The sequence below is a fragment of the Cotesia glomerata genome, linkage group LG10 (assembly GCF_020080835.1).
Source record: "Cotesia glomerata isolate CgM1 linkage group LG10, MPM_Cglom_v2.3, whole genome shotgun sequence".
NCBI classification, from domain to species: domain Eukaryota; kingdom Metazoa; phylum Arthropoda; class Insecta; order Hymenoptera; family Braconidae; genus Cotesia; species Cotesia glomerata.
The window spans coordinates 3,922,042-3,935,690 of record NC_058167.1 but is presented as its reverse complement, the minus strand read 5'-3'; the positions used below and the strand labels follow the sequence as shown (position 1 = coordinate 3,935,690).

The following is a 13,649-nucleotide window of genomic DNA, read 5'->3' as shown; positions in this document are numbered from 1 at the left end:
TAACCTAACCTATTTGTTTACTTCATGACGAATCACATGTAGAGATTTTAAATAATAAAAATAAATAAATATTCGATTGAATTTATGAAATCATAGTCTTTATTTTTAACAAATGCGTCCCTACATTGTCTGGTTTTCTGCTTCTGTTTTCATTTTATTAAATAATGTCTAACTCTTATCGATTCATTTGTGAAATTTTTAAATTTAAGTGCATAAAAATTAACATCCACTCGGATAACAACAGTTGTAGACTTTGTATTTCAAAATATAGTTCCGACAAAATTCAATTTTACTTAATTATTTATTCAATTAATTACTGATCAATACTTGTTAGTTAGTTGATTAATGAATTTTCTTTATATTACATGTAGATAAATATTCATTACATACTAAGAAACATTTATTAGTATTTAATAAAATTTGTATTAGTATTTAAGGCAATTTAATTAATATTTAATAAATTTTTATTTGGGATTAGCCAAATAAACGTTTTATTAAATAGTAATAAAATTTCATTACTATTAAATAAAATTGTCTCTCAGTGTTGGCTAGATATCAGACATGGACAGGTCTGATCAGGTCTGAGCGTATTTAAGGCTTCAGACATGAACAGACATGAGCAGGCATGAACAGGTCTGATCAGATCTGAACGTATTTAACGCTTCAGACATGAACAGACATGAGCAGGCATGAACAGGTCTGATCAGGTCTGAGCGTATTTAATGCTTCAGACATGAACAGGCATGAGCAGGCATGAACAGGTCTGATCAGGTATAATTTCAGGCCTGATCATACATGAACAGGCCTGCTCAGGTCTAATTTCAGGCCTGATCAGATATGAACAGGTCTGCTCAGGTCTAATTTCAGGCCTGATCAGATATGAACAGGTCTGATCAGTCCTGATCATTTTTTCCCGGGTATTGATGAAACTTGTGAAATTTTTCGTAGGATGCAATCTTCTGTTTAGTATTGTTGAATCAATTCCGTTTAAAGAGTTTGTTAAGTCGTTAAATCCGAAGTATCATCTGCCATGCAGAAAAACTCTCTCCAATACGTTGTTAAATAAATTACACAGCAAAATTTCAAGTGAACACACAAAAATGGATCAGTCAGAAGGAGTAATAGTGATAGATGGTTGGAAAAATTCGGTTGCAAATACTAAAAATGTTGTATGTATTATTCATACAGCAAATGAACCAAGTTTTTTTTTAAACTCTTGGGATTTCACATTGTTATCTGAAGATACACAACAAAACTAAAGTTATTGAAGAAGCTGTCGAAATAGCCAAAACAAATTATAATAAAACCATTTATGCCGTAGTTTCTGATAACGCTCCAGTTATGACAGCAATGGGTAAAGCTGTAAATTTATGGCATGCAGGATGCAGCAGTCATCATGGAAATTTACTTGTCAAGGACCTTATTGATAAATCATTTGCAGAATCTATAAATACCATTTTACGTACATTCAAAGCTTCTAATTTAGAACGAGAGATAATAGAAAACGGAGGAACAAAAATTAAATTGGCTTGCAAAACTCGTTGGTGCAGTTATCGTGATGCGTTTCGGTGTTGCTTAAAAAATTAAAATATAATGACAAAAATTATCAGTAATAAATTAAACAATCCGTCTTTTACAAAATCAAAACAACAAGAAAAAGAAAAATTGATTACTTTGAATGATCAGATTTTCGATGATTCTTTAATAACAAAATTACAAAATTTCATCGTTTTATCTGATCCAGTTTGTTCATTAATTAATAAATGTCAACAGTCAAATTTTACTTTACCTGATGCAGCTGAAGAGTGGATGAAATTAAACGTTCCGACTGAGAATGAAAAAATTCAAGAAATTGTCCAAAAACGCATTGACAAAGTATTGACTCGAATTTTATTAGCAGCGAATTTATTGTATCCAGATTACCAAGGAAAACAGTTTCGTCATACTGATAAATATTATTCTCAAGCTATTGAATTTATAAGGAATGAATTAAATGAATCTTATCATGAAATGGAAGCTTATGAAAATAAAGTTGGAATTTTTGAATCATTACTGAAAAAAGGAAATGTCCCTCCAAAATTATTTTGGCAAATGGCCGAAAACTCATACCCAGTAATTTCTCAATTAGCTCAACGATTGATTAACATTCTATCGTCATCAGCACAAATTGAAAGATTATTTTCAAACAGGTCATTTGTTCATTCTTGTCTTCGAAATCGTTTAACACCCGAACGTTCAGAAAAGTTAGTCGACATTTATTATACATTGAAAATGAGTTCTGGAAATTCGAAATGAGTATTTAAAATATATATATTGTATGTGTAGAATGTTAAGCTTATATTTATTTACAACCAATAATATCTGTGAATAGAGGACAAAAAATTTCTAAATTTTGTGCAAACCCCCAAAAAATGTCAACATCTACGGTGTATTTATTGATCGCTTTGATTATTCTATATATCGAAGCACGCATAGAGAATTTAGATCTTACTAACGATATTTACAACATTTTTTGATCACGTAGATAAGTATCAGATACAATAAAGTTGAGACGTTTAATCAGTTCCGGGATATTTTTATTTCCATTTATGTGTGGGGTGCTTGATATTCGTTGATATAAATATTTTATTTTGATACAAGTAGAATCATTATAACATTAATTTGAAAGCACCCTACGCTTTTTTACATTAAAATGATATCTTTTATTAATCACTGTATCCTTAATTTGAAATATTTAAAAAAAAATATCGCACTACAGATGCCATAAGTTTGTATAATTTTCATAATTTTCAGGTTTCAAAAAAAATAATATTTGTATTTTTTAGTGTGTTCCAGATAAGCCAACGATGGCGCAGATACTTATCATCTATTTAAGGCGAGGCAATATTGTAAGTTGCAGAATATTATTTATAAAAAAAATTAGCTAGAAGAAATGCACCAGTAGTTAAGAAGTTAAATGTTTCTCGTTCAATCAATTATTGTCAATTTATTATTGCAGGTTTTAAAATGATAATTTATCATCTATATCAATTGTGCTTGTAGGGATTACCGAGTCTCTTCATATTCTGTGAATCAACCTCCGAATCTTTATATCTGGAAATATGGAAAACTTTGTCAATACGCATCTCAGGTATAAAGGAAAATATCAAATCAATAGTTTGCGATTGGGATTCTGCACTTCATACTACGATCGGGCAAACTTTTCTCGATGTTTCCCTGAAAGGATGTTGGTTCCACTACATAAGAGTATGTAATTTAAATTTAATTCTTTTTTATATAATTTGTTAAAAATCAACATTATGTTAACTTTTAACAATGAAATTTGAATATTTTTCGAACCCTAGCGGATCCGATTACACCGAAAACACTAAAGTCACACCGTGTAAATGTGAAAAAATTACAACATATTTACACTGGTGTAACACGGTGTATTACAGTGAGAATTTAGTGTAAGTCTAGTGGCAACAGAAAATTACTGATTTACACGATGATTACACCGAGTTCCCCCTCTAAAATTAAGCAGTCTGGGTTACACCGTATCTACACTAAAATTATACCGTAAATTAAAAAATGCGTGTATACACCCTATCTACACTGGAATCCCGCGGTAAATGTTTTTAGAAAACGGGTATTACACCATACTTACACTGAAATAACCTTTAATATTTCAAAATCAGGATGCAGCTCTTTAATTTTCTCAGATATATTGACTTTTATATGAATTGAATATTTTTTTGCTTATTCAATTTATAGTAAATCTATTTTGAAATAACAGTTAAGTAATGTATTGCTTTTATAAAGTAAGGGAATTTTTAAGTAAACTTCCTTACCTTCACGATTTTGTATTTAATTTAGTTATAACAATAAGAAAGTCTTAAGACTACCCGAGTCGAAATTTTGATCGTATTTTGAACCTCCTAAGGTACGATCAACTTCGGATCATGGAGTTCAAAGTACGATAAATTTCCATGTTAAATTTGATCGTATTTTGAACTCCACAGTGGTACAAATTTCCGTTTTTACCACTCTGGAGTCCAAAGTACGATCAGACAGAAATAAAAATTCGGTCCGATTTTGAACGCCTTGATCGTATTTTATAATGATAATAATAATAATAATACCAGGACTGGGCCATAGTTAATTTTAAGTCTGGCTCATGCCATTTGATTAAAAATTTATAAAAAAAGAATTTTTCAATGCCATTTTTTTAGTTTGATTTTGATGTAGAGGTAACGCAATGTTATACCATTTGACTCTTAATTTAGACCTAACTATTGCTAATTATAGAAATAAAGTGAAAATCGCATTTCGTTCTAACCGAGATTCGAACCCAAGCCGCGCGATTGCCAGACCGATAACTAACCCCTACGCCGTACGACCGATGAGGTGATGCACATCTCATCATTCTAATAAACTAAATCTGTAAGGTGACGGTTTATCATTTATATAATTTATGTTACTTGATATTGTGTTTAGATGAAAATTAACCATTTTTTACAAATGTTTATTAGTTAAAAATGCAAGAACTAAGTTCTTATCTTATATTACCTTAGACTTTGTACATTGTTCTGTATATTTTTTAATAACTTATTTTAGATTTTAATGTTTAAAATTAGAGTATTAAAAATTCAACTGTAACTTATTACATTTTAATTGTTTTAAGACCAAATCAATTTTAACGATATGCAATTGTTTTGGTTAAATAATAAATTAAATATACACTCATTAATCCATTTACCTGACAGTGAAAAATTTAGGACTTTTGTGGGTTCATACGTGCTATGAATTCGAAGATCTGAATAATCAAATATTAACACTGTTGCATGGTACCTGACATATTGATAGGCAGCTAGCAAGATCTCAAAGCCAATTCATAATAATGACAAAATTTATTCAACTATCAGCAAATGAAAATGTACGTAATTTTTGTCAGGACAAAAAAGTACACACAAAAATTTTGAATCAAACTTCTGATAATTGTTACAGTGTTGCCAATTACAAGTGTCTTGAAAATTTTGATATTCCATTAATAATTATGCTTGAAATTCAATGAAGTGAGTTATTAATTGATAGTATTACTATAAGACTATACTTGAGGCTTATGAAAAAGAATAAGCTATATGTCTCTGAAATGTATAAAGATAACTTGCAAACACAATCTTCAGTGTTGCAATATCTAAAAAAAATAACCATCTCCAATTTGGACTGATTTATTGTTTTATGCAATGATCATGCTGTATTTATTTACAAAACATTCGTAATTGTAAAATTAATCATCACTTTACTATTATTCGTGGAGTAGTTGCAAATAACGTATTTGTTGCTAATGGTGATAATTTTTTAAATGATAGAAGATCATTCTTATGTAAGTGCGATAAAATTGAAAACATTGAAGGTGTCGCGGTAGAATCATTAGCAGCACCTTGCTTCTATATAATAAGTAATATAGTTTAATAAGTAATTAAATTTAATTTAATAAGTAATAAGTTTAAAATAAACTAAAAACATGCTTTTTATAGAAAACCAAACTAAAAAAGAGAAAATGAATTTGGATAAATGTAAATTAACAATAGTGTAAATAAGAAAAATATGTACTTTATTGTAAAAAGCGTAGGGTGCATGGTGTCAATAGTTATAAATGTTTTATTGACAGATATAAGTAGAAGGATTATTATTTCGACACTGATAGAAGGATTTATTTGTATTAAAAAATATTTGTTAATAGTTAACAAATCATTTATTAGAGACCATTTTTTAGTATTAAACAAATATTTCTTAGTATTTAAAATCATTCGTTTGTATTTAATAAATCTGATATTCATTTATTAAATATTAATAAATCTTTTTAAATACTAAAAAATATTTGTTAAGGACTAAAAAGTGGTCTCTAATAAATGATTTGTTAAATATTAACAAATATTTTTAACTATAAACAAATCCTTCTATCAGTGGACAATAGCTTAAAAAGCACCCCACGCTTTTTTTAAAATAAAATACATTTTTTTCTTATTTACACTATTATTAATTTATATTTATTAAAATTTTTTACATTATTCTTAATTCAAATTTATTTTCTATTTTTTAGTTTGGTTTTCTATAAAAAGCGTTTTTTTTTAGTTTTTTAAACTATTATTTAGTTTCTACTTTTTAGTTTGGTTTATTTATTTTAAACTACTATTAATTCCGTGATTACTATTAGTAACTATAATTATGACTATTGCCTTGACTATTGTGCCGAGCCGAGTGCTCGAATCAAAATGGTACGCATACGCAAGACCACGCGCTTGCCCTATCTCTCTTGCTCTCACGCGAAGGATGCGTGAAAAAATCATTCAATCTTGACGATCTTAATTAGGATAATGGAATAATCTCATCAAATTAATGTATTGTCATCGGTCCTCGATAAGTCTACGAAGTTTAAATGAAATCTGACCGTTTGAAGTGGGTCAAAATCAAGTTCACAGGAGTCGGTTACAAACAAACATACAAATGAAGCTTATAAAAAGCGTGTAAAAATTCAGACACAAATCTATGAAGCAGTACCGATAAATAACACGGAACGAGAATAATAGAAGTATCCATGAAGTTTTATCACGATTTTTGCCAAAAATCTAATTACATTTGATGTATTAAACATTACATCAGAAATATATTTAAGACTTATTTTTTTTTAATTAAAAATATGTATGAATTTATTATAATTACATCTTTATTTGAAGAATATATATTGTGAAAAAATTGTTTGTAAGGAATAAATAATTATTTTTAATAGTATTTTCTAGTACACTGATAGAAGGATTTGTTTATAGTTAAAAATATTTGTTAATATTTAACAAATCATTTATTAGAGACCACTTTTTAGTCCTTAACAAATATTTTTTAGTATTTAAAAAGATTTATTAATATTTAATAAATGAATATCAGATTTATTAAATACAAACGAATGATTTTAAATACTAAGAAATATTTGTTTAATACTAAAAAATGGTCTCTAATAAATGATTTGTTAACTATTAACAAATATTTTTTAATACAAATAAATCCTTCTATCAGTGTAGGTTTTTTACATTTTTTAAAACTGATGTATTTTATAATGTAAATATATTTTTGATGTATGTGTTTAAAATTTCTTAATTTCAACACATATTATAATATTATCTTTATATATTCATAGGATTTTGAAAAAAAAAAAAAAAATAAATTGAACTATTTCTCGAAAAATTTAATTTAACACAAATTATATTGCGCTTGAGGAATTATAAAAACATAATAAATGTATAAATAAATAGAATAAATCCATGAAAGTTACAGGTTAATATGGACAAAAATTATTTTTGTGATTAGTTTAATTTGTTCAATAATTATTTATAATTAATAAAATTTTATTTATTACTTTTATCGGACTTGAAGGTTTAAAGTCGGATCTCTCGATGAACGGTCGGACCGAGGAGTTCAAAATCCGATTTCTCGGTAAACAGTACGTCCAAGACGTTCAAAATCGGAACTAGTCGGACCATGGAGCTCAAAGTAAGATCAATTTCGGATCAGGAAGTTCAATATACGAACTAGTCGGACCATGGAGCTCAAAGTACGATCAATTTCGGATCAGGAGGTTCAATATCCGATCGAAATTTCGACTCGGGTACCTATAATCTGTTCCATTTTAATTTTACAATAAAATAAAAAGTTGATAAAATTTTGCTTTATACAACTAATTTTAAATTCAGTACGAAAATAATAAAAATCCGATACAATTCCATGAAGAATTTAAAATTTTCTGTCAAATAATGGTAACTTAAAATTTTCAGAAATATTTACAAAATTTTTTATTTCGATTAAAATTTAATGTATAACATAAAAGTAATTTTTTCTAATGACAATATTTGATAGCTTATAAAGTAGTAGACAGATAAAAATTCATACAAATATGACCTTAATTATATTATTAGATATACATTTTCTTATTATTATCGAAATTAAAATAAAACCTAAAAGTTAAAGTACATTTTCAGTGTTATTTCTGTGTTATTTAATGTATTTATTTTAGTAAAGTTAAATTTTTAATGCTTCTTCAACTTACTCATATTTTAGAAAGTATCCTTTTAAATATATATTTTTGTATCTATTTTTACCTGTAATTATCTTATAATTTTATAATAGTTAGTACCATAACAAGTCATTTTATTACTAATCTGTTTCCCAAAAATTGGGGAGTTCAAAAACAAAGATTCCAATGTCTGTACAGATTTGAGTAGCTGGCCTTATTAATTTAAAGTTGTTTACAAAATTTATATCATTGCTTATTTCCACTTCTTTGATATAATTAGTACCATACGCATTTTTTTTCACTCTATATACTTTTACAAAGAAACCTTGAACTTTACGATCATCTTCGTTCTCAAAATCTATAATTGCTAGTATTTCTCCAAAACTATTATTGTAGGATATTATTGAATTACAAAATTTATTATCATTGTCGTTTTTTCTGTTGTATTCCATTCCATTTACTTTGATTTTAGCGTATGAAGTTGGAGAGTTTTTTAGCACATAACCCATTTCTTGAAGTATGTTGAGTTCTGCTTCTTTCAGTGTTATAGCATCAGGGCTGCTTATGGTTTGAAAATTTTTATTTCTTACGGTGTCATCATTTAAGTAAGGTATTTTCATTGTGTCACATATGAATTTCTTTGTATCAGCAGAAATGACATCACTATTCGCTCTGAGTGAAGCCATCCCTGTTTAAAATTTCCAATAGGATCCCATCAAAAGCGACAAAAGCCACTTAGAAACCCATAAATTTTATTGGTTTCTAAGTGGCTTTTGTCGCTTTTGATGGGATCTTATTGGAGATTTTCAACAGGGATGGTAGGGGAAATGAAATCGACTGAAGCGTTCGCAGTGGTTACTTTCGGAGTTACGGGAGGCTATTATTCCTAAAATTGTAAGTAAGTACACGTGGAAGTATTTATTTTGTTTTAATTTTAATAAATTAAAAAAAAATGAGACACCAGAGTTGTTGTGTCTTAAAAAATACCAGCAGAAATATTTACTGCAATCTTTTTTATTTTTTATCATTATACGTACTTGTTGTTGATTCGTTTAACTAAAAAACAAAACTGCAATTATTACACTGATAAAAGGATTTATTAACTATTAATAATTTAATTTATTTGAAGACAATTATTTAATTTATTAAACTTTAATAAATATTTTTAACATTCAATAAATATTTATTTGGTAGGAAAGTACATTTATTAATAGTTAATAACTATTTATTAATAGTTAACGAATATTTATTAACAGTTAATAAATATTTTGTTGAGTGAATTTGTTTTGCTTGTAATATCATATGATATGAAGATTTCTTATAAACAAAAATCATTTTTATAAATTATTTGTATTAATTATATTACATTATAATAACGTTTATTGTAAAATACCGAATTCTATCATAGCTCATAATTATCTTTTGTATTTATAAATATTAAAAAGGTTAATTTATTTAGTGAATTGAATTATTATCATGTATTCCAGCTATAGGATTATAAAAAGTGTCAAAAGAAAATGCTATTTTTGCTTTTGATTTTAAATAAATATTTGCTAACAGTTAAAAAATATTCATTAACAAACAAATCCTTCTATCGGTGTATAAAATTGTCACATATTTTTTATAACTTTTTTTTTTACAATTATTTATAAAATTTATTTATTTTTATGTTTCTTGCTATTGACATACGTATAAAAACATACTCTGACAGCCTCCCGTAGTTCATATTTTGACTGGCGCTGCAGTCACACTCATAGCGAATAAACTGCTGATTCTATAAACTTGCTCATTAAAAATCTTGTTACTATTTGGTCGGCTCTACCATGCGGACTTGTTACTTTGTCCATAATTTTCTTGTTCCAAGATTCAAATATTGCAGCATTGTGTACCCACATTGGACCCAAATTTTCAATTGTGTTGACCAAATGAGTTAATAAATGAATATTGAAACTCATGTGATCCAACCCAAAAAATTCTTCGAATTGTGTTACATATCTTTCTATGAGATTTTTAGCGTTCTCAAGATCAGCTCTTGTTATAGAATCACTATTTAAGTAATGCACAGCTTGAGAAAGAAGAGCAAAATGTTTGATGTATTTTGAGTCCAATATGCCATCCAAACATGGTGCAGCATAGTCCAACCAGTTTCTTAGCTCTGAACCTTTCCAATTATTAAAAGTATCTAATGTCTGTGGCAAACGAGAGCGGCGCGAAGGAGGTTTTATAGACAACAAGCGTTTGTCAATTCTTGCTTTAGAAGTCGGATCTCCAATATAAAATTCAGAATCTGTTGTTGTAAGGAATATATTTGTATGTTGTTTTGCTGCTCCCAAGAAAACTGCATGCAAACTATCAACAGCAAGACCATTACTCAGATCGAATTCTGGTAGACCAGCTAAAGAAGAAATTCCTTTAATACCACGAGTAGTTGTCTGTGTTTCAAAGGCTGTCAGCATGTCACCTCTCATTTCTTCATCCGTCCGCAGATTTCCGAAACAGTGATTTGTAGGATATATATGTTTGTTCCCGTGATGTTCTCCTTCGGCGTAACAAAACGAACATCCATTATAACCGTTAAATTGTTTCATTCTCATTATCAGAGCTCTAGCGGGAGAATCTACACTACAGGTTGTCACTACGAATTTCGATGTAACTTTTCTACCTTCTGAGGTCTTCCAAACGATTCCAGTTTCATACAATGCTTGTAATTCATTGACTATCGGACGCAATACAAGATTCAATGATGGATGGCATACATCTACAAAAACTCCAGCTAGAAGCATGTGTTTTTTACGCAAATGTGGAGATAATTCATTTATCTGTAAGTAAACGGGCCATGCACTAGCCTTAGATGATTTAGATACTTGACATCCGTCTGTATTGAGTGTTAGTGTAAAATTCCATCGATTGTCCAAGAAATTTCCAGATGAACAGAGATTTCTATATACCTGACCATCAAATATATCTTCTATAGCTACTGAATTTTTCTTTTCTCTCGTAAATCTGTAACTTAACGATTTATCGACACCTCTTTCAATGTAGATAAATTTTGGTAGTGAATTGTCTTTTAATACATACATAGATGGATAGATTTTAATTGTATCCAATGTTATATACGCCTTATAAAATGTGTATAATCATTTAATTATCATATAATTATCTATTATTACATATTACATCAAACATAAATTTATCACATTCAGTTAACCGAAACGAAAGGAACGCATGTCTTAAAATTTCAGGATATTTAGTAATTACTTAATTAGTGAGATGATACTGAAATAAGCAGACGTTTAACAATTTTTCATTTTTCATTCATTAAATAAGAACTGAAACAAAATAATTCTTCAACGATTGCTCTAATAGTTTTTATACTTTTTTACATGTGAAGTTCTTTTTAAATTTTTTTCTCAGTAAATAAATTTCTAAAAATTGAGTAACTGGATTTACATATTAGTAAAAAGTATTTCATAAAATTATTTGAATGAAATAATTCATGCCAACAATCAAAATGAAAATTTTGAAAAATTAAAAACTGAGATAATAATATAATTTTAAATCTCACATAATTATTAAAAAAAAAAATTTATTTTCTTTAGTAGAATTTTTTTACATAATAATAGAAAGCTCCCCGCCAAAATTCATCCAAATTCAAAGAGCTCAATTCCAACTACTTATCGATCTAACATGGAACAACCCATATACAATAGTATATAAACAAAAGTAACTGCTAGAAAATTGAAAACGAAAGTTAAAAATTACATTAAAACAAAAGTTATGTCAGAAAAATTTTAAAAAATAATCAATCTTATTGTTAACTATTTTATTCTGATCTCTTTTATGAAACCATAATTTTATTTAGTGATAAGTAACTTATATCAAGTAAATCAAAACCTTTGAAGTTTATTATGAAATAAAACTAAATTTAGAATTTCCTTACAGAAATCTGCAAGCTACTTCAGAAAGGCCGTACTTTTGACAAGGCCAACCCAGACAATGATTTTAGTAACATAAAAAAATGGTTATCTGACAATTTGAAAAATGAACGTAGACCACCGTTGACTGCAGAGCAAAAAGAATTGAGAAGTCAAAAGGCTAAATTGCGACGATTGCAAGAAAAAGAGAAAAAAAGAGAAGGAGATGGTAATAATGTCAACAGTAACAACGGGAATCGTCAACGAGAAAGAAGACAACAGGAAAACAACGAGCCACAAAATTGAAGATAGTTAACTTTGCAGGAAAGAAACTTTTGAAAAAATTTAATATCTTATAGTTAATTTTTTTCCAGCGATAGTCGTTTATTGAAATGATTTTTATTTTTATATTATGTTAAATTTACTAAAAAAAAAAAAAAACCTCTGATATGTTTTCTTCTGAATATAGTTTATATAAATTATTTTCATTCTTAAATAATATGAAGCTAACTTTTGATAACAAAGTTTAATATTACTTTTAAAGTTTTATTGTTTTTTAATTTAAATTTTTCTAAGTGTTTTTCGTTTGTATGAAATAAGAATAAGAATAAAATTCTACAAAAATAAATGTTTGACACCGAAGATAAACAACTGGGTACATTTATTTCATAACGTTCAAGTATAGGTCAAAAATGAATTTAATTTTGACTCGAATGTCATCAATATTGAATCTTTTAATTTTCGCAAAATTATAATAAAAATTTTTTTTTATAACTTATCCTATTGAATGTTTTAATAGATCCAAACTATCCTAAATTAAAATGAAAGTTGACAGTAATGACATTAATATTAGATATTAAGTATTCTATCAAAAATATTTACAGAATTATTAAATCTATGAACACTAAAAAAAACTTCCCGATTTTTGAAAATTTTCAATTTTCTTAGCGGGAAGTCAAAAAAATAATGAAAAATTTTTAGCTCAATTACCTCTCTCAATTCAAAGACAATGATTGAAGTGAAAAGAAAATATTGTTTCTCTCATTGATTAATTACGCTCATAAGAAAAAAAAAACGTCGATATATTTTTTTTTAGGTTCAATAAAGTTATTGAATTTTAAGATATAACACATTGTTGTATGAATTTTGAGAATATACAACGCTTAATATAGTTCTATAAAATTCTACTGGATCATGTGAAATTCATAAAATTTAATTTTTGAGTGAAAAGTGAGTCATTAAATTTCCGGACGCATGAAAGACAAGTTTTTAATTATAATAATAGCAACGATAACTTAAAATTTGTGCATGACTTGTGTTAAGATTTATTCAGTAGAAATTCAGTGTCCATACGGTGTTAATGAAGTGTTATAACTCAGTGTAATACAAGTGTAAACTACAGTTAAATTTTTCACAAATCCACCGTGCAAATTGATCGTTTTTTAGGTGAAAACTGAGTGTAAACGCTATTCTACCCACTTTACACCGTTACACACCGTGTAAACGGATCCGTTAGGGTAAAGTTAAGAAGTTAATATTAAAATTCTGATTTTTGAAAAATTTTTACGAATCTTAGTTTTGTAAGGTCCTACAAAGCTGTTCAACTATTTTGTTATAGTTTTGTCATAATTATTTGTAGATAAGGGAAAAATAAATAATAGTATTAATCTAAAATAATGTTTTATTCA

At 27.6% G+C, this 13,649-nt stretch overlaps 1 protein-coding gene across 1 annotated transcript; it reads left to right on the top strand.

The window, feature by feature from the left end:
- The first annotated feature begins 2,823 nt into the window (after window positions 1-2,823).
- On the top strand, window positions 2,824-12,331 carry LOC123272726. Its single transcript, XM_044739728.1, has 3 exons — window positions 2,824-2,888; window positions 3,043-3,246; window positions 11,990-12,331. Exons 2-3 carry the CDS (start codon window positions 3,102-3,104, stop codon window positions 12,265-12,267), a joined length of 423 nt encoding a protein of 140 aa, XP_044595663.1. The 5' UTR covers window positions 2,824-2,888; window positions 3,043-3,101; the 3' UTR covers window positions 12,268-12,331.
- The last annotated feature ends 1,318 nt before the right edge of the window (window positions 12,332-13,649 follow it).

Coding starts and splice junctions, on each gene's coding strand:
- LOC123272726 (XM_044739728.1), top strand. CDS start 3,102: ATGGAAAACTTTGTCAATACGCATCTCAGGTATAAAGGAAAATATCAA. Junction 3,247..11,989: donor GTTGGTTCCACTACATAAGA/GTATGTAATTTA, acceptor ATTTCCTTACAG/AAATCTGCAAGCTACTTCAG.